The sequence below is a fragment of the Scyliorhinus canicula genome, chromosome 2, assembly GCF_902713615.1.
Source record: "Scyliorhinus canicula chromosome 2, sScyCan1.1, whole genome shotgun sequence".
Taxonomy (NCBI): Eukaryota; Metazoa; Chordata; class Chondrichthyes; order Carcharhiniformes; family Scyliorhinidae; genus Scyliorhinus; species Scyliorhinus canicula.
The window spans coordinates 122,495,399-122,518,148 of NC_052147.1; the positions used below are offsets into that span (position 1 = coordinate 122,495,399).

General features: G+C 43.1%; 1 protein-coding gene across 6 annotated transcripts in view; it reads left to right on the forward strand.

Moving 5' to 3' along the window:
• The first annotated feature begins 763 nt into the window (after nt 1-763).
• dph6 (diphthamine biosynthesis 6) overlaps nt 764-22,750 on the forward strand; it is a 355,827-nt gene continuing 333,840 nt past the window's right edge. For 5 of the 6 annotated variants that reach the window (XM_038785958.1, XM_038785967.1, XM_038785984.1 and 2 more), the window contains exons 1-3: nt 10,160-10,489; nt 12,946-13,040; nt 20,091-20,275. In XM_038785958.1, the coding sequence (XP_038641886.1) occupies nt 10,467-10,489; nt 12,946-13,040; nt 20,091-20,275 (303 nt within the window). In that variant the 5' untranslated portion in view covers nt 10,160-10,466. Of the gene's footprint in view, nt 940-10,159; nt 10,490-12,945; nt 13,041-20,090; nt 20,276-22,750 lie in introns of those variants that run through there. The other variant, XM_038785975.1, reaches the window with a different exon arrangement.

Consider the following 22,750-nt stretch of genomic DNA (forward strand, 5'->3'; position numbering starts at 1 on the left):
AAGCTAAAAGAAATTTGAGCAGCCCAGAAAGCTGATGCTGAGTCTGCACAAATACAGGAGTTCTGTGTGACTGAATGGTCTTCTTACATTCCTAGCACATGTATTCTGAAGCAGTACTTTGAACAGCTTGGAGTCACCACAGTGCAGAAGGAGGCCATTTGGCCCATCAAGACTGCACCGACCCGTTGAAAGCCTACCCTACTTCGGTCCATGACTCTACCCTATCCCCGTAACCCAGTAAACCCACCTAACCTTTTGGACCCTGAGGGGAAACTTAGCATGGCTTATACCACATCCCTCCCCCCCTAAAGTGTATCAGTTGGACTCACTGCTGTTGAAATTGTTCTTTGCTGAACCACAAATCATCGGTTGCACAATCGACTGGAGGGGGGGGCAAAAATATAACAGTAAGAACAATTCGAACAAAACCAAAGTACAGGAGTCGGAACACTCCAATGACAGTGACAAGAACCGGATCCAGTGAATCGTTCTTCAACTTCTTCAGTCCTACTGAAATTCCACAGGGTGGAATTTTAAGCCACGCTCTGGCGGCCAAACAAAAGGCAGATTTTGAATTTGGCGTTCTATTTTGAAAACAAATAATTCCGTATGCAAAGTTATGTTTTTCAGGTGAAAAGACTGACCATGGTGCTGAATCCAAGGCCGATTACTATGAATATCTGCTTGCAGTTATCGACGATGATGCGATGCCTAAATCTTTGCAAACAACTCAACACACAATGCCAGCCAGTGCCATGCCAGAGGCTGCTATAAAGAAAACAACCAAAACCAAGAGACACACCAAGATACATCACCGTGTCCAAACAATTACAAGAGGAGAAGACTGGAAGAACTACCTCATCCCACCAGCCAACCAGCAATGAAGGCAGTTGCAAGTAGCAAGCAACAGCATGCAAGAAAATGAAGAGAAAGCGACTGGTAAGATGAGATCTGCAGAAAGGAAAAGGACACTTGTCCGGCACAGCATATAAATGGACACTTTAGTAAAACTTGCTCACAGGACCTGCTACATATAAATTAATGTATGAAGTGCAATGTTTAATGTTACCTGGAAGAAAAAATTATCTCAATGTTTTGTGAGGAAGGGGGATGTGGTGATATGCCTATGGGCTATACCATAGTTAGATGGTGTGTGACCTACAACCAGCAGGTGACGGTACAGACATACCATGCGGTCTCTAGGCCAAGGTCATGTGACTCGGGTATAAAGGGAGACCAAACTGGCCATTTTCAGAAGAAGATTGGGAGGATAATAAGACGTACATGTGAATGGTCAGTGCTAGGTGCAAGTTCCAGAGGAGTAGGTAGCAGACTACAAGATAATGTGCTCTGTATCACATTGCTATCTTACCACACAAGACTCAAAGATTCTGGTTTGGACAAGTTGAAGTGTTTGGTGAGTTCCTTAATGAAGTACAAAGGACGAAACACAACAGATGGTTTTGGTAGATTCATGCTGCTGAGCTTTTGGGCTTGCTCCTGCTTGTCTTCAAAAATCTTTATTAGTGTCACACGTAGGCCTACATTAATACCGCAATGATGTTACTGTGAAAATCCCCTTGTCGCCACACTCTGGCGCCTGTTCGGGTACACTGTGGGAGAATTTGGAATATCCAATTCACCTAACAAGCACGTCTTTTGGGACCAGTGGGAGGAAACCGGAGCACCCGGAGGAAACCCATGCAGACACAGGGAGAACATGTAGATCCACATAGACAGTGACCCAAGCCGGGAATTGAACCAGGGACCCTGGCACTGTGGAGAAACTACATTAACCACTGTGCTACCATGTCGCCCATCTCTTCCTCCACCTCTGAAAAATGAAGACCGTTTCCAAGGTGAGACTTTAAAGGATAAAGCAAGCCCCAGTGAAATTATAGTGGATTGTGTTATGGGCCAGGGTTTAGAGAACCCCAAAGTTTATCATGGAGTTCACCTGACCCACAACTTTTAATAGATTGTGGTATGGGGAGCACACGGCCCACTCTTCAGGTGTGGTGCAGCAGAAATCAAAGTATTTTTTAAAGCAAAACGAAACCAAAAAGAACAGACACACCCAAGCTTTTCTCAAAGTGAAACTAAAAGCTGACAGACAGCCAGCTCCACCCACTCTCTGACATCACTGCAGTAATAAACACCCATTTCTTAAAGGTACACCCACTACATCTATTCTATAAAAAATACCCATTTCTTAAAGGTACTCTCACATGACACCTCCCCCCAAGAAAAAAAAACCCATCAACTTCAAGATGGTTTCATTTTTCACCTTTTCGCTATCCTTTAAGAAAGCAGCATGGTAGCACAAGTGGATAGCACTCTGGCTTCACAGCGCCGGAGTCCCAGGTTTGATTCTATACTGGGTCACTGTGCGGAGTCTGCACGTTCTCCCCATGTCTGTGTGGGTTTCCTCCAGGTGCTCCGGTTTCCTCCCACAGTCCAAAGACGTGCAGGTTAGTTGGACTGGCCATGATAAATTGCCCTTAGTGACCAAAGATAGGTTTGGAGGGGTTATTGGGTCACAGGGATAGGGTGGAAGTGAGGGCTTAAATGAGTTGCAGACTCAATGGCCGAATGGCCTCCTTCTGCACTGTATGCCCTGCCTGCAACAGTAGTGGACTCGCCAACACTAAACGCATTCAAATGGTCATTGGATAGGCATATGGACGATAAGGGAATAGTGTAGAAGGACTTTAGAAGGGTTTCACAGGACGGTGCAACATCGTGGGCCGAATGTTCTATGTTCTATATTCTATGTTCTATGTATGTCCTATGTTCTAAATGCACACAGTAAATATCCTTTTTTCATTTCAAAAAATGACACACGCAAACAGGTATAATAATATAGTCCATTTTTTTTGTTCTTCTTCCTCCAACTGGAATCCCTCTTGATTGAGAGTCTCTTTGAACACAAAGGTCTCTGCATGATGCATCCATTTCTCTACGCCTCGGCATGTCTCTTTAAAGTCAGATACTTTAGTTCAATCTGATCACAGAGTCCCTTGTAATTCTCCAACACAGGAGCCTTGGTTATCACAGCTTTCAGGCAGTCAAATGCATGTTGAAACTCCACTGTCCACGAAAATTGTCAACATTTCTTCAGCAAGGCCATGAGTGGAGCATCCACGCTACAAAGGTTATGCACAAATATTCGATCAAATCCACTCATGCCAAGAAATCGCATTATTTCCCTTCGTCTTGAGGGTATCAGAAACTCTTCAATAACTTTTGGTTTCACATCCCGTGTGACCATTTGACCCTGTCCGATTGTATGGCCAAGGAAAGTGACTTGGGCTTTTCCAAATTCACTTTTGGCTAGGTTTATCACCAAACTCACCTCCTGAAGTCGATCGAATAACTCCATCAGATGTTTTAAATGTTCTTTCCATGTCTGGCTGAAAATTTTCAGATTGGCGATGTATACCGCACAATTGGGTAATCCTGAAACAACTTTGTTAGTTAACCGTTGAAATGTGGCTGGGGCGTTTTTCATGCCAAATGGCATAACTTTGAATTGGTATATACCATCTGGAGTCATAAAAGCTGAAATCTCCTTCGCCGTTTTGGATAAAGGTACCTGCCAGTAACCTAAGTAAATCCAATTTGGAAATAAAAGCTGATTGTCCCACTTTCTCAATGCAATCTCCAAATGTGGGATAGGATAAGAGTCTGTTCTTGTAACTGCATTAACCTTTCTATAGTCCACACACAAACGTTGGGTACCATCTGGTTTATGTACCATCACTATGGGTGAGCTCCATTGGCTGCAACCCACTTCAATTACGCCATTTTTAAGCATACTCTCAATCTCTTTGTTAACCTGTGCCAATTTTAAAGGGTTAAGTCTATATGGATGTTGTTTGATTGGAACAGCATTTCCCACATCTACATCATGTATAGCCATTTTAGTACTTCCCAATTTATCTCTACAAACTTGCACATGTGATATCAATAACTCTTTCAGGTCAGTCTGTTTTTCCTCTGGAAGGTAACTTAGCAATTTATCCCAATTTTTAAGAACATCCTCATTTTCCAATTTAATTTGAAGTATGTCAAATTTACAGTCGTCTGGATTTGGTTCGTCACTTTGTGTTAGAATCATTAAAACCTCCTCCTTTTTCTCTCCTTCCCTTTCAATGTACTTTTCAAGCATATTCACATGACACACTCGGTGAGTCTTCCTTCTATCTGGTGTTTTTACCACATAATTCACCTCACTTAATTTCCTTTCAATCTGATAAGGTCCACAAAACCTAGCTTTTAAAGGTTGACCCACCACTGGTAACAACACTAAAACGCTATCTCCACTGGCAAAACTACGAACTTTGGATTTCTTTTCCGCTACCTGTTTCATCACATTTTGTGCAACTTTTAAATGTTGTCTAGCCAATTCACCTGCTCTATTTAATCGTTCCCTAAAATTTGACACGTAATTCAATAATGTAATTTCCGATTTCTCGCTCACCAATTTTTCCTTCATCAATTTAAGTGGTCCTCTTATCTCATGACCAAAAATTAGTTCAAAAAGACTGAATTTGGTTGACTCGTTAGGTGCACCCCTAAATGCAAACAGTACGAATGGAATTCCTTTATCCCAATCCTCTGGATAATCGTGACAATATGCCCTCAACATTGTCTTTAATGTCTGATGCCACCTTTCTAACACTCCCTGCGATTCTAGATGGTATGCAGTTGATTTAAATTGTTTTATTCCATAACTTCTTTGAATAACCTTGAGGTAAAATTTGATCCTTGATCTGATTGTATTTTTGTGGGTAGTCCATATCGAGTAAAGAATTTAAATAACTCCTCCACGATCTTTTTAGCTGTAATATTACGGACTGGAATGGCCTCTGGAAACCTAGTAGGCATCCATTATAGTCAAAAGATATTGATTCCCACTTTTTGTTTTAGGAAGCAATCAATTAGGACCCTTGTAATTGGTTCCTCAAATGCTGGAATGGGTATTTTGGTGCTGGTTTTATCACTGATTGAGGTTTCCCTGTCACTTGACATCTGTAACATGATTGACAAAATTAACTACATCTTTATGTAGTCCAGGCCAATAAAAATGTTTTTGTATTTTAGCTTGAGTTTTCCTTATTCCCAAATGACCTCCTACTGGTACCTCATGTGCTACCCGCAACACCTCCTTTCTATACCGTACCGGCAATATTAATTGATGAACTTCTGCCCACTTTTCATCCGCCTGCATTTGTAAAGGTCTCCATTTTCTCATCAAGACATCACTTTTGTGGTAATAACACTCTGGTATACACTCAAATTCCTCTTCCTGATACATCCATTTTATTTCTACATCTTTCTGTTGTAACGCCGCCAATTTTCCTGAACTAAAAATATCCACCTCATCCTCCACCTGTTCTTGTTCTTTTTCAACCATCTGATCAAAAATTGTTTCTGATAATTGCACTTCAACTTCATCTTCACTCTTTGATTTCTCCTCTTGTTTCAACCTGTGACTTTGCAACCTTGTCTCCCATCAGATCAGATCAATCTGGAAATATCCCCGGATATTGGTCCTTCAACTCTCCAGTTGTCTGATTTTCCACTGGCTTATAAATCACAGTAGGCATCACTCTCACCTGCGATCCAGCTATATCATTACCCAAGACAAACTGTATTCCTAGACAAGATAGTTTCTCTATTACTCCTACTACCACTTCATCACTCTTCACTGGACTTTCCAACGTTACCTTATATAATGGAACACTACTCCTCTCACCCTGAATTCCACAAATTACCACCTTTTTTGGCAATATTCTTCCCAAACTACATAACTCTTCATCTCTTACCATTAAAGATTGACTAGCTCCCGTATCTCTTAAAATTGTGACTTATTTACCTGCTCATCCTGATACACATGAGTAAACTTTACCCATACAAGTAAATTCTTTAAAGAGATCTGGCACCTTCTTATCACTCACCTCCTTTGCTTCACTTGGGCATTCCTTTATCACTTTAACAAACCCTACTGTCTTATCCTGTTTTACCACATCAGCCTTCCCAGTGCTTTTCTTCAACTACTAACACTGTGACTTTACATGGCCTAGTTTATTACAGTGAAAACATTTCAAACTTTTCATGTCTCTTCCGCCCTCCTGGATTTCTTTTTTAGTCTGAGGTATACTCCCCTTATTATCTCCCATCAGATCACCTTTACCTTTACCACTTGAGTATTTCTCATGTCTCCAGTTTCTATCCCTCACAGGCTGAAACTGATATCAGAAACCAAGCTTTGATTTATGAACTAATTCATAATCATCTGCCATTTCTGCTGCTAAACTTGCAGTTTTAACCCTCTGCTCTTCCACATGAGTTCTTACTCCATCAGGAATTGAATTTTTAAACTCCTCCAAAAGAGTAATTTCTCTGAGAGCTTCATACATTTGGTCTATTTTCAAAGCCCTTATCCACCTGTCAAAATTACTCTGTTTGAACCTTTCAAACTCCATGTATGTTTGATGAAATTATTTCCTTAAATTTCTAAACCTTTGTCTGTAGGCTTCAGGCACTAGTTCATATGCACCTAAGATGCATTTTTTCACCTCCTCATACATCCCAGATAACTCCTCCGGTAGTGATGCAAACACTTTGCTAGCCCTACCTACCAGCTTTGTTTGAATCAGTAATACCCACATGTCCTGCGGCTATTTCATTTGTTGAGCTACCTTCTCAAATGAAATGAAAAAGGCTTCTACCTCTTTCTCATCAAACCTTGACAATGCTTGGACATATTTAAATAGATCCCCACCAAACCTTTGACTATGACGCTCTTTCTCACTATCCTCATTACTATCATCCAACGTACGTTTCCCTTTACATCTGCCAATTTTAACTGACTGTCATGTTTCATGGCCATTTTCTGAAGTTCAAACTCTCTCTCTTTATCTTTTTCCCTGATCTGTATCTCCCTTTCTCTTTCTTTTTGTTCTGCTAGGGCTATTCTTTCTTTTATCCTTTCTTCTCTCTCCTTTTCTATGTCCTCTCTATCTCTTTCTCTCTCTTTTTCTTTTTCCTTTCTCTTTCTTTTTCCTCTCTCTCTCTTTCGTATTCAAGCTGCTTTAATTCTTTCTCATGTTCCATTTGTCTAATTTGTAACTGAATTTTTGCCATTTCCAACTGTATCTCACGCAACTTTAAATGCTTAGCCACCGCCATATTTACCTCATCTTTTCGCATTTTGTCAGGTAATGTTAACTGCAATGTTTTTGCCAAATCTAACAGTCTGCTTTTAGTCTCTGTCCGTAAGGTACTGCGTGTGACCGTTTCCACCCCCAAAAACTTCAGAACCTCTGAAAAAGTCATTGTCCACAACACACTCCCCACTTAAACGGGAATACCATACCTGAAAAGCAACCACAATATGCTCACCCCTCACTGTCTTTAAGTTCACTAAGCCAATCCAATCCCCCAATTTGTTATGGGCCAGGGTTTAGAGAACCCCAAAGTGTATCATGGAGTTCACCCGACTTCCAACTTTTAATAGATTGTGGTATGGGGAGCACACGGCCCACTCTTCAAGTGTGGTGCAGCAGAAATCAAAGTATTTTTTAAAGCAAAACAATGTTTATTCTATGAACTCAAGTTAACCTTTTTAAAACATACAGTGAACATCTTAGCAACCATTAATTCAAACACAACCCCCAAAGAATACACCACTAAGTAATCCTTACTTTCCTTTTAACATCCATAAGACTTAAAAAAGACCTTTTAACAGAAGAACATCAGGTTTAAATTCATTACTGAGAACAGTTATAACTCTGAATTCACCAAATGATCAAGAGACAGTCTTAACATTGTGGAGAGAACAACATTACACCTTCTCTGGCTGACTGCAGCTCCAACACTGAAACAAAACCAAAAAAACACAGAAACACCCAAGCTTTTCTAAAAGTGAAACTAAAAGCTGACAGACAGCCCAGCTCCACCCACACTCTGACATCACTGCAGTAATAAACACCCATTTCTTAAAGGTACACCCACTACATCTATTCTATAAAAAGTACCCATTTCTTAAAGGTACTCTCACATGACAATTGCACCTCTCAACAATTCAATTAGTCCAAATATTTAAATTAAGCCAACAGACTATCACTATCTTCACTGAGTGTAGTTGCCTAGATGTTCTGAAGTTTTGCCGTTGGTTCACGTGCCATTACTGTAATGGGTAGCTACTGTTGCTGAATCTTAACCTAAATTCTGACCTCAGCCAGTGAATGGTTTGGGATACTTGACAACCTTAACATTTAAACTCTGTGGCAGCTATTAAGTGTCAGACATTTATATGCACAATGATGTGCTTAGAATCACATCAACCTGTAGGGTCACGGTTTACTGGATTCTGCAAGAGAAAACAAATGACGACTGGAGTACTATAATGGTTTCTTAGAAGGGGATCTTGCCAGGTTGTAAAATTGGATCATCCTTTTCTTGCTTTTATATGACTTCAATAGAAAGAAAGGTGAACAGGGCACTCCTACCAATATAACTTTTGTGACCAGTTCAATGCAGATTGGTTTATATGTCATATCCCCTTGTGTACTCTGGAAAGATGTATGACAATGAAATTGCATGTTGTCGTTATTTTAACAACACCACTTAGTGTTTTGCCAGTATGGGATGGAGGCTCTTAACATCTGACAATCTCCCTGGGAATGCACAGCAGTGCTGTCTTGACAATTTGGAATGCTTTGATCTGCAGATGTGGTGTGGCAGATATCTGTAGATTTGTGCCAGCCTATGTGTTTGGTATGATCATTCCTCTGACTACTTTCCACATATTCTTCATCCTCTTCCAGGTAGACAGGGATGCCATAGAGTAAAGGATATATTTGGAGATGGAGTAACTGACTGCCAGATATCCGAGATGATCATAGCAAAGATGGTGCCTGGAGCAGCAAATGTGTCAAAAAAACAGAATATACTGGACAGTCTCAACAAGTCTGACAGCATCTGTGGAGAGAGAAGGGAGCTAACGTTTTAAATCTGGATGACTTTTTGTCAAAGATCAGGGGCTGGATTCTCCACTGGCGGAATGCTCTGTTTTGTCGGCAGCCCGGGAGTTTCCTGACGGCCCCACAATGGGAAACCCCATTGACCGGCCGGCGTAACGGAGCATCACGCTGGCGGGGTGAAATGGAAATGTGGCGCGACGGGGCAGAGAATCCAGCCCCAGGCTTAACTAATCCTTCTCCTTGAGCTATCATGCTCTAAGAGGGCAGTGGTGACAATGGACTTCCATTGGATTACTCCATTATTATGCTTGGCAAAGTACAGCGCTTTGCCATTGCCTTCTGAAGTATGGCTGACTATATAATTCTCCAACTCTTTGCCACCTATATTTACAGGCTGATAATCAACCTGCTTGGTCACAGCATGAACACACCTTCTATGGACGCTAAGCCCTGAAACTTGTCAACTTGAACGCAGAGTTTCTGGCCCAGATGTAGGAAGGTGGCCCGCTGCCTACAAGATCTCACCATTGAGCCAATAGCACATCAAATTAATAAATTAAATGACAGCAGTCCAAAGTGACCACTAAATACTTCATGTTTTTTAGCATCTCTAATGAGCTGGAGTGTCGCTGGGACACCGGTGTTCAATTTTAGAGTCAGTAACAGTCAGAGCACATGGATTTTAACAACTGGGTTGGATTTGAAGGGTAATATCAGAATTAATTGTAATGTTAGAGTCACAGAGCTTTACATCACTGAAAGAGGCCATTCGGCCCATCGTGTCTGTGCCTGCCCTTATGTTATAATAAATATGTTATGATCAATACCAAAGTCAGTATTTATAGAGTTATATTACACACACATTTCCTGAATGGGATGAAATGCAATGTTGGCATTCTGGGGTTGCTTTGCTTTTTGTTTGGCCAAACTGAAATTGATGTTGAACCTCCCCTTTAAATGTGACAGGCGGCCAGAGGCTTGCCCACACCGGCATTTCCTGCGCTTTCACCCGCTCTCGGGAGCCACTCGCCCAGCGGCGGCATTTCGTCCCCGATTCTCCCTCTCGGCGAATTGGCGACGAGTTTCCCGGAGCCGCCGCCAAAATCCGGGGAGTTTCCTCCGTTCTGGCGCCGCGAGGGCAGCAGAGTCCCGGGGTCCTGGGAGCAAGGACCCAGATAGCGGGATGGAGAAATAAAGAGAGATACAGACGGGAGATAGAGAGAAAGGGAGGGAGAAAAGAGAAAATGAGCGATAGAGAGTTATAGATAGAGGTATCAAGAGTGAAGGTAGGGAAAGCGAGAGGGAAGGACTGGGAGCAGAGAGCTGTGGGTGGTGGACAGACTGGTCTAAAGCTAGGCACTGGGACACCGGACAGCCAGGGCGCCAGTGAGAGATCACTGCACCAAGCAGTCCAGCTGCACTTAAACCCCCTCAGTGACTTTAGCCCTGCATGATTTACTCCCTCTGCACAAAATGAAAGTAGTTGCTTTAATCAGGTAATTAACAGCTCCACAACAGACATGGTTCTCTGTACCCCCAGCTGTTATCCTGTGTTTTGCATTGCGAAATTAACTCCAATACGTCAGGAAACTATGTTTTAACCATTGCCAGATCTGGCTGGCTGAATTGCATCAAGCACTATAGATCTCCACTCTTCTCTGCCAAAGTCACTCATGACTCCCAAGATCATCCTGGAATGCAAAGATAATACTCCATAACTACCCTTTACTGTTACCGTACCTCTCCACTGTCCCATCCATTCTTTCCAAATGTGAACAGCTCTTGACGTTTTTGTTAAAAAGGTTGAGAGCATCTGTTCTGCATTCCTACTTCCCGAACCCCAGACCCAGTTATCTTTGTTTTTCTAATTTCTCTCTCAGCTTCCTTCATGGCCTCTTGAAGCTCATCATTTTCATGAGAGCTCTGTGTTGATCCTTTGAGCCCATTCCCATGGAACTGCTGCTCACTCAACCTTTCCTCATAGCCCTCATGTGAACTTATTATTGTAATCCATTTCATTGCCTCAGGCATTGTTTACCTCCCTTTTAGAAATATTGCTGTCAATAAACGCACCCTCAGTCTTCGTAAACTTTTATTCCATTTCCCAAGTTTTCCTCCTGGGTGTTATTTCCTCCCAGTCCCTATCCCCCTTTACCGCAGCTCTAAGAATCTCTAATTTAGTCATCTCCCTCTGGCTCTATAACAAAATTGCCTTAAAAGTTAAAAATGAAGTTCTCTGTAGCAGATTATTTCTTCTCGATCTTAACCTGTTGTAGCGGATTATTTCTTCTCGATCTTAACCTTTGGTGGCTTTCGTGTAATTGATCAAAATTTGATTGTTGGGAAGCATGTTTCCCGGGGTGTTTATTTGCTGTAACCTGTTTTGATACATCTTTGTAATAAAATACATTTTTTTAAAAATTGATCAAAACGTCCTCTTCCACCTCCTTACTGTCCATCTCGATGGGATTACCCTCTTTTGGTTTCACGTTTCCATATCCAACCACAAACTGAACATCTCTTGTAATGGGTTCTGTTCCTGGGCCTGCAGCGCTATCTCCTCGAGCCCGCCAAGAATATGTTCATGGCCCACCCTCCTCTTCCTCATTTACATGCTGGCCCTGGGCAACATCATTAGTGGGCACAAAGTATCCAACTCTCTTCAACTCCCCAGAGACTCCATTATCAGGCTGTGTACATCTAGCTGTTAATAAATCTCAGTTTGAGGGTGGCATGTGCTGCAGTGGTTAGCACTGGGACTACGGCACTGAGGATCTGGGATCGAATCCCAGCCCTGAGTCACTGTCTGTGTAGAGTTTGCACATTCTCCCCGTGTTTGTGAGAGTTTAACCTCCACAACCCAAAGAGGTGCAGGTTAGGTGGATTGGCCACGTTAAATTGTCCCTTAATTGGGAAAAAAAATAATTGAGTATTCTAAATTTAAAGAAACAAAAAAAAAATCTGTTTGCTGTAGCTAAACATTACGAAGACCTTGCTCCATGCCACAAACTCCTTTTCCAGCAACCGTCTCAGACTAAACTAAATTGTTTGTAATCTTGGCATCGGCATTGCCCCTGGTATGAGCTTCCAACCTTGTATCCTCTGTCACAAAGACTGCTTTTGCCTCTGTAACATCATCTCTGCCTATGCTTCAGCCCATTTCTGATACATCCCCAATCAATCTGTTCTGAGCCCTTTGAAGCCTTTAGAATATCTTGACAATTCCAATGCTGTTGTGCCTGACCTTCCAAGCTCCGTCCTCCATAAGTTCACACTCATGTACAGCTGTGCCTGTAATGTCCTATAACAAGTGTTCTACTTACCAATCATCCTTGTTCTTCCAGTGTAGGCTCCCAGCTCTCTCCCCTCCTCCTCCTCCTCCTCTCTCCCTCTTCTCTCTCTCTCTCCTCCCCCCCCCCCCCCCCCCAAATTTAAAACTGCTGCTGTTTAAAATCCCTCAATGACCTCGCCCCTTCCTATCTTTCCGGCCTTCTCCAGCCCTACAATCCACTGAGAACTTTATGTTCCCCAACTCTGCCCTTTTATGCAAACCACACATTTTTTTGTTCCATTGGCCAATGATTTTGCTGTCGAGACTCTGGATTCCCTTCCTGACTCCACCTCCCTTTAATCTATTTCAAACCCATTGCATTTAGTCATCCCCTTCTAATGTCCGTTTTGCCTTGGTGTTGATTTTTGTCATGTTACACTTCTCTGGAGCACCTTGAAACTTTTTTGATTTGGTTAAAGGTGCTATGTAAATTCAAGCTGTTGATACTGACATTTGTGTCTATGGATCATCAAAGTTTACTGAGGAACTGAGCTGAAATCCTGAATGTTTCTGAAAATGTGCTGAAATACTTTAAATCTAAATGTGTAGTGATGATAGTAATAGAGTGGCTTATGGGTTTTCATCAGTGCTGTGAAAATAAATTGATATTTTTTTTTGCAGTGGTGGCAAGGACAGCTGTTACAATATGATGCAGTGTGTGGCAGCTGGCCATGAAGTGGTGGCATTAGCTAATTTAAGACCTACTAATCACAAAGGTAAGCCTTTTCCATCAATGTGGCAGATATTCAGCCTTTTTTGAATGCTACCTGTCCTTTTGCAGCTTGCAAAAGGAGGTAGATATATACTATACAACTTAATTTGTGCTGTTCTCCAAGACTGGAGAAGCACTAATCCATTGTCAGGCCTCTTATAATTTATTTTATGGATGGAGCTTAAAAATGTTTGACAGTGCAGCTGGCGTGCATTGCTCACAAGCACAGTCACTGTACTTGAAAGGGAATTATAATGTAGTGGACTAGCCAATATTTCAATACCGCCCCTCACTGACACAATCTGAAACTCCCTTTCTGTCAAAGCCACATTCATCATGCTACACTCAGATTTTCAAATCCTTCCAGGCTACTTCCATACTTGACTATTGCCATCCCAAATTTGAATACCCATTTCCCATTATTCTGACTTAGTCCAAACAGTTCAATTTACTCCACGTGACAATAAGAGGATGAATGAACTGGACACAGCAAAAGCAATTGGGCCCCGACAAAGTTTTACCTGACAACCATGCAGAAAACCTCTTTTCTAGAATAAGCCATCGTTTAGCCAAACTATTCCAAAACAGCTATACTACTGACAATAACTTCCTTGATGCTTTTTTTGGATTATGCCAGGACCATTCGTCCCAGGCTTCCTCCCAGCCTTGGTCCAAACATGGATACAAGCTGAACTCCAGAGTTGAGGTAGAATTGAGCGCTCTTGACATCAAGGCAGAGAATGGCACTGAGGAGCCCTAGTAAAATTGAAGTCAGTGCGGATCAGAGGAGCATTCTTCACAGGTTGGATTCATACTTGACACCAAGCATGATTATTGTGGTTGTTGGAGATAAATCATCTTAGCACCAGGATATCTCTGCAGCTGTTTGCTTAGGAGGGCATTGTAGACCTAGCTAGCTTCAGCTGCTTCATCACTGATCTTCTCTCCATCATAAGGTCATAAAGAATGAATTAATCCATGTTCACATGTGGCAAAACTTGGACAACATCCAGGCTTGCACTGGCAAGTGACATTGGTATACAGAGGTATTGCCTGTGGTACTAGGCAATATCTATGTCCAGTAAGACAGAGCCTAACCACATCCTTTTGACATTCAATAGTATTACGGTTGACAAAACCCCCACTATCAAAGTCCTGGGGGAGTTGGGCGGGGGGTGGGGAGGTTCTCCATTGAGCAATACCCAACTAGATCAGCCACATAAAAGGCATGTCTCCTAAAGCAGATCAGAAGCTCGATGTTCTATGGTGAATGGCACATCAACCAATTCTCTAAAAGCTTCTCCACCACCTACAAGGCACAGTGGAGAATGCGATAGACACACTGTCCATTCGCCTGGCTGAGTGTAGTTGCAACAAACTGAGGAGCTTTGTCACCACAAAACCACAACTACAACTTGCATGAGCTGAGGCAGAGTAGGAGTCACAGTATCATGTACTCCATTGAAGGAGACAGGCAATTTGGCACATCAAGTCAAATATCAGCTCCCTGCAATCTGGTCAGTTCCACTCCTCTGCAATTTTATAGAGGTAGAAGGGAGGCTTTCTTGGTGATGGAGCAAATTTGTGGTCCAAAGCATATCTTGGGATCAAACACATCAGTAATGTTGCAAATGATCTGGCTCAGATTCATCCAGTTGCTGAGGAGAGGAATGGGTTTGTGGCAGATACCAAAGGCACTGGCTTCATTCTTCTTAATAATTAGTTTGAAGAAATTTCTATTCATTCGGTACTGGATGTTGGAATGCAGTGTAATGGATGTTGGAATGCAGTGTAACAAATCGGAGACCATGGAGTGATCAACCGAGGTGGTGGTAAGATAAAGCTAATGCTGTCAGTGTAGATGTGGAAGCTGATATGCTTTCACATAATGGGCAGGATTGTCCACCCCCTCCAAACGCGCAGGGAAGCACGCCAGTGGCCGGCAGTGGGATCTTCTGGTCCCGCTGTTGTCAACAGGGTTTCACTTCTGAGAAACCCATGGTGGGCTCTGTTGTTGGCGAGACTGTAAGATCCTGCCAGCGTGAACAGCCAGAAAATCCCACGCAGTATCTCTTGACGGCATGTAGATGCGAAATAGAAGGGAGCTGAGGTACCTTGCAGGACACAAAGATGTCACAGTCTGGGAGTTGGAAGAAGAGTCTCTGGTGATTCTCTGGCTATGATTTTAAAAATTCATTCAAGGGATGTCCCGTGAAAAGGGGGTGGTGCACTGTCTTTTTGAACCAATGCAGTCCATGTGGTCGGTACATCCACTGTGCTGTTAGAGAGGGAGTTCCAGGATTTTGACCCAGCGACAGTGAAGGAACGCCGATGTATTTCCAAGTCAGAATGCTGAGTGGCTTAGAGGGGAACTTGCAGGTGATGTTGTCCCCATGTATCTGCTGCCCTTGTCCTTCTAGGTGGTGGAGGTTGTGGGTTTGGAAGATTTGAAACATAAGGATGGAACCACAGTTGCACATAACTGGAAGGAGAGGAGAAGTGTTGGACAGGGAATGGTGTGGTCGATTATGTTAAAGTCTGCAGATAGACGAAGAAAGGTGAGGAGAGATAGATCACCGTGGTCACATAGAATGTAATTTCTGACTTTGAAGGCCATTTTGGTAATTCCAAAGGACAAAGTAATTTGTTTGATCAACAGCCGTTCACCAACTTAAACATCTAAGGCGCAATCTACCGGCCGTGTTGCGCTCTCGCTTGAGCGCCGTGAGGCCTGTAGATGCGGGAGAGGCCTACCCTGCGGGCTTCCCGGTAGCCTTTACACATTGCAGGATATACCCAAGTCCCGCAAGACGTCGGAATCAAAATCCTGTCCAAAGGGGGCGTGGTCAAGTGGATCCTAAGTAGAGTTTAAACCTACATAGGCGAGCCATGAAAGGAGGGTGGGGGGGGGAGGGGAGGGGGGTGGGGGGTGGGGGGTGCAGGGCAGGTAGGTAGAGGCTTGTGGGAGGTTGGGGGGGGTGACAAGGGAGGGTTCTGGAGTGGCGGGTCCTGTAAGGGGCGTGTGGGGGGCAAAAGAGGGGAAGGCCCAGGGGCCCCAAAGAGAGGTGTCCTCACTAGGAGGGATATGGGGTAATGCCCATGTGTGTGTGGGGGTGGCATTGCCCATAGGTGGGGACCCACAAGCTCACTTAATGATCAGGGCACCCTTTCAAAATGGCGGCCGATCTCTGAGTTCAGCTCCCCAGTGTTGAAAGAATTTCTAAGAGCACGATCTAGGTGCCGCGTTGCGCTCTCATCCGTGCACAACAAATCCAGTCGTTCCCGGGAAAGGCCTCCTGCGGGCTTCCTGGCAGCCTTCACCCCACGACTTAGGAACCTGCATAAGACAAATATTTTATTTACATCTTATTAAAGTGAGTCCTTGTTAAGAATTTTTTTTAATTCCATGAAGTAATTGAGTGGAATGGAATCCAGTGTCACTAATACAATTGGGACAGTATTTACTCATTTTAGAGACAATGAAAACCGAGAAAATAAATATATCACAATTGGCAAACTGAAGCAGAAGAAAAATAAAATAAGGACATTTAAAACAAAGTATTTTAAAGAGAGAATTTGAACTTCAGTTTTATTTACAATTAGCTTTTTCATCCTTTCTGTTCATGCCTTCCATTATGTTTATTTACATTTAAACAATTAGGTACATAAACATCCTCACAGCAGGTTAACGCAAGTTACTGGTCTCGTGAGTGTTTTGAAGTGAAATGATTGTTGGTAATTTCAAGAATTAATATTACTTAAGGTATCCCTTCCTGCTAATTTATTTGCCTTAGTCAGGATCAGTAAATTCCAAAAGTGAGGTATTCCCGCTGAATGAGCTGGGACAGCGGGCTAATTTAGGGGGGGGGGAACGCCATTTATGATAGCGAGGGATAAGTTTAGGTATTTGGGGATTCAGGTAAGAAGGAATGGACAGGGTTTGGTGGTGGAGGAGGCCAGGGAGGATCTTAAGAGGTGGGATACACTGCACTTAACGTTGGCGGGGAGGGTCCAAGTGGTGAAAATGAATATTCTGTAAGAAGTCTTAAAACACCAGGTTAAAGTCCAACAGGTTTGTTTCAAATCACTAGCTTTCGGAGCACTGCTCCTTGTTAGCTACATCCTCCCAACTTGTGATATCAATGTTGAAAGTGTTTAGGTCTTTTTTTGCAAATGCCTTTGATCCCAAGCCTGCCCTTTTTAGCATCTGCAAGTTCTCCCTTCAAGAGATCCATTGCAATTTGCCAGTCTTCTATCTCATGGAGGCAAGAAAGCCACTTGAGGGGTTCTCTGTTTAAGAAGTTATGAAACTTGTGGCGACTTTGCTTCATCAAGTAGTTTGGTAAATGAAGCTTTGCTTTCAAACTAGAATATGGCTGTAACCGAATATGTGGGGGAGTTTAGCCTTTTCTCAACCTGTCAGAGGTGATCCAGGTTTCTTCTACCATAAAGCAGCATTCTTCATGTCCTGCATCTTGGACAGATGTGGGGCTAGATTCTCCGTTTCAGCAGGCGGTGATGATGCCAAAATCGGCGACAAACGCTCGCCGATTCCGGGACCGGTGATGCGCTAGCAGCGGTGCCGGGTGAACCTCCTGGCTCCCATGCCGCAAACGGCTGGAGAATGGCCGGGTCCCTGGTCGCGCATGCAAACGGCAACGACGTGCAGCTGTCACACCGTACAATAGGGTGCCGGCCGTGTACGGACCCGATCCGCCAAATGAGACCCAACAGGCCACCCCTCCTACCACTTTCCCCAGCCCTCGCGGAAGGCCCCCCCCGGCCAGCGGCACAGATCGTGGCCAAGTGTGGCGGCGCTGGACACAGTCCGCAGCCGTCACGCCGGGTTCCCGACCACTCAGAGCACACGTTAACTGCGCGGCCATCGTGGGCGGAGCATCGCGAGACGGCCTGCCGATGACGCGACAACGCCGTTGCAACACCGTGCGTCGCGTGACGAGATGCCGTCATTTTGGTGGGGGCGAAGATTCGAAAAGAGGTGCCACCCCCGATTTGGGTGTTGGAAGGGATTCTCCACCTGATCGCCGATTGCAATATTGGCGTCGGGAAACAGAGAATTCCGCCCATGTTCTTTGACTCTTTGCTGAAGTTGGGGCCTCTGCAAAAAAAGTTTTAAAATAAATTTTCATACTTATTTTGAATATTGCTTACTATCATAATTTGGATATCGTTCATAAATTCACAGTCGATTCTTGGATGACTGATTTCTGCTTTGTAATTGGCTTCCAGGAAGTACCTGTAAAATGCCGGGAATTACTCACTGTAATTTGTTTGCACCCATTTCACCCCGTGAAAACTTGCATGCCCTATAACAGGTTGATCCAGTGGCTCATCATAGATTAAGAACTTGCAGTATAAATAATTATTCCATAAGTATGTGCAAAGTAAATTAAAGCATCTGAACCACTAAAACTGTGCCTTTTCTGCAGTTTATGTTTTGAATTGCACTCCAGTGTAGTATTTATTGTTATATAACATCAGTCTGAATGAGTTATATCTATTTAAGGCATAAGTGAAGAAATATTGAAAACATTTTTGATTAGAAGTTTTTAAATAACATACATTTTTAATTCCATGGACAGAACAAAAAATGGGAAAATAGTAGGCGGATTGTTGGCACAGTGGTTAGCACTGCTGTCTCAGAGCACCAGGGTTCCAGGCTCGATTCTGACCTCGAGTGACTATATGGAATTTGCACATTATTCACGTGTCTGCGTGGGTTTCTTTTGGGTGCTCCGGTTTCATCCCACAGTCTAAAGATGTTCCGGGTAGGTGGATTGACCGTGCTAAATTTCCCCTTAGTGTCCAAAAGTTAGGTGGGGCTACGGGATAGGATGCGGAATTGGGCCTAGGTAGGGTGCTCTTTCAGAGGATTGGTGCAGACTCAAAGGGCTTAACGGCCTCTTTCTGCACTTATAGGGATTCTATTTCATTCTAACACTGTACACGCGACACATGGCCAGAATTTAGGTGAGAATGATGTCTAGTGAATTGAGAACACAGGATCCATGAGTTGAAATTCCACTGTGGCAAGTTCTCAAATTGTATATGAAGAATCATTTTTGGCCTGGCCTTAAAAGATTGCTGTGAAACCCAACTGGTCCGCTACGAATTCCCTGATCCGGCCTACAAATGAGTTTAATTCCACAATGCGTTGTTGACTTTTCAAGATTGTCAGAGCACTGAAGGATAGGCAGTAAATATCACACCCAAGAACAAATTAAAGAAAAAACATTCGTAGAGCTTTGTTTTGATGGTGTATCTTAGAATCTCCTACAGTGCAGAAGGAGGCCATTTGGCCCATCAAGTCTGCACCGACCCTTTGAATGAGACCTCTACCCATGCCCAATCCCATGTCCACCCCGTCCTATCCCCATAACCTAACTTGCACATTCCTGGACATTAAGAGACAATTTATCACGGCCGATCCACCTAACCAGCACTTCTTTACACTGTGGGAGGAAACCTGAACACACAAAGGAAACCCATACAGACACCGAGAGAAAGTGCAAGCTTCACACAGACAGTGACCTGAGGCTGGAATTGAACCTGTGTCCCTGGTGCTGTGAGGCAGCCGTGCTAGCCACTGTGCCACCCCTGTGCCACCGTGCCGTCCAGAAGACTAGAATAACAAACACTCTTTACAGTAAATGAACAGCAAACTCTTAAAGACCTGACAAGGTAACAACTTAAGAAACCTGAACATAGTTTGGGTATTTGGCAGAAGGCTAAATTAATTTAAAGGAACCGGTCATTTCAGATCCTCAAAAGGATGGTCCAAGTCGCAGAGACCTGAGTGCCTTGCTTCCAAAACTGTGACCAGGTGAATCCCAAATATTGCATTTTATGAAATAGGTATTTTATTCTCTTTAAATATTCCTTCATTTGTAAATTTAAAGCAAAATATTTTGCTTTGAGGTATCAAAATATTCTGTTTTTAGTTTAGAAGTAAGGGAGTACAGATGTCAACAAGGTTCACTGTCTTGGTTCTCCTTAAGCCACTGTCTTATTGACTTACTGTTTATTCCGGCAGATGAGCTTGACAGTTACATGTATCAGACTGTGGGACACGAGGCTATAGATCTATATTCAGAAGCCATTGGCCTGCCACTGTACCGTCGCACTATCCAAGGTAGCAGTCTAGCAATTGGAAGAGACTATACCAAATGTGAAGGCGATGAAGTGGAAGACCTCTACCATCTTCTGAAGCTGATTAAGGTACTGATGAGAATATTTTGAACAGTCTTGATGATTTTGTTTTGTAAAATGAATGAACTTTAATAACTCTTTCTCATAAAGTATAAAAGTATTCTGAAAACATATATATAGTACAACCTATGGTTTGGTCTTCGAATACATCAATCAGAATGCACATATTGATGTTTTCTACTGAAGAACAATAAATGCTAGTTTGACACATGTCTGTGTTGTATTTTATAGTACACTTGTATTTGTTCAACTGTGACTAATGTGTAGCTTCCCAGTGTATTTTATCTTGAATCTGCATCTGTATGATTTGCAGATGTATATTTGTATGATTTATATTTGCAATCTGCATTTCTATGATTTGTAGACAGAAAGTGTCAAAAAAATTTTATGCTGTACTTCATTTAATAATTTATTCAGAAATTCAATGTAAATATAAAATAATTTCATATATTTTTTACAACACTTAACATTTTTAAAAGTGCAGCGGTGCCTAGGTGACATTATCAATGGGTAATTATATCTAGGGTGTTGTTACAATCGGAGACCAGATTGGGCCAATGTGCAGCCTACAGACCAAATGCCACACTACCAGCAGCCTCATTGTTCCCTCAACATGCATCTGCAGAGTGTTGCTCGATAATCTAAATTTTAATGTTAGCAGAGAGACAACTAGACAGGTGGATCTGTATTGCAAATGTGGCTTAAAAGATGTCATAGAAATCCCTGCAGTACAGCAGGGTGTCAATCAGCCCATCGAGTCTCCACCAACTCTCCGAAAGAGTGTCCGACTTGCCCCCCCCCCCCCCCCCCCCCCCCCCCCGCCCACCCGCCCCAGCCTTACCCCCATAATCCTTTAATCCTATCTAATCTTTGAACACTATGGGGAAGTTTAGCATAGCCAATTCACCTAACCTGCACATCTTTGGATTTGAAATGAAAATGAAAATCGCTTATTGTCACGAGTAGGCTTCAATGAAGTTACTGTGAAAAGCCCCTAGTCGCCACATTCCGGCGCCTGGCCGGGGAGGCTGGTAAGGGAGGCCAGGACATGAGATACTTTAGCAGTGCAATGAACTTAAGTTCTACTGTTTTGGATGTGAAGCCAAGATGGCATGATATTGCTTTCTAGAGTCGGTTTAATATCGCTTGTAAAGAGCACGTCACACCCGACTTACACATTACTTTAAACCCAAATCATTTTATGTTCATCCAATAATATAGTATTAATGCCGCCTTTTTAAAAAACATTTTATTAAGGCATTTATAATTTTATAATAACAACAGTAAACAGTACAAATACAAATATAAACATAGTGGAAAGACCACCTCCCTCTCCAACCTACAATAATCTAACCCCCCACCCCCACCTCTGCTGACAGTTAGTTTTCTCCAAAGAAGTCAACAAACGGCTGCCACCTCCGGACGCACCCTAGCATTGACCCTCTTAGCGCAAACTTTATTTTCTCAAGTCTGAGAAACCAAGCCATGTCACTAAGCCAGATCTCTGAATTCAGAAGCTTCGAGTCCCTCCATGCTAACAGTACCCGTCTCCGGGCTACCAAGGAGGCAAAGGCCAAGACGTCAGCCTCTCTCATGTCCTGGACTCCCGGATCTTCCGACACTCTGAAAGTCGCCACCTCTGGACTCGGTGCCACCCTTGCTTTTAACATCGTGCACATGACATCTGTAAAACTCTGCCAAAATTCCCTAAGCTTTGGATATGCCCAAAACATATGGACATGGTTTGCTGGCCCTCCCGCACACCTCCCACACTTTAAAAAAAAAATTTAGATTACCCAGTTATTTTTTCCAATTAAGTGCCAATTTAGTGTGGCCAATCCACCTACTCTGCACATTTTTTGGTTGTGGGGGCGAAACCCATGCAGACATGGGGAGAATGTGCAAACTCCACACGGACAGTGACCCAGAGCCGGGATCGAACACCTTCCACACTTGTCCTCTATGCCAAAAAACCTGCTCCTCCGGGCCACCGTCATGTGTGCCCGATGAACGACCTTAAACTGAATCAGGCTGAGCCTGGCACATAATGTGGACGTGTTGACTCTGCTTAACACATCCGCCCAAAGACCTGCCTCTATCTCCTTATCAATGGCTTCTTAACGGGGATAGAGCAGGGTAGTGGGCCTAGGTAGGTGCTCTTTCAGAGATTTGGTGCAGACCCGATGGGCCGAATGGCCTCCTGCATTGTAGTGATTCTTTGATTCCAAAAATGAAAAGGAATTAATTTGTGAATGGGCATCCCATAATTAGATGTATACCTGAGGGTGACCCTTATCAGTTGATTCATAATACTGCATAATAATTGCTGCACTTTAAATAAAAATTATTCTACTTTGAGCATGAAAAATCACACAGTAGTGCTGTGCACCAAGTCTTCATAATTACTTTTTCCCCTGTGAAGCACTTTATCTTCACTTGTGCAGACTAACTTAATTGCTTTCAGGTTCACAACAAGTTGCATTG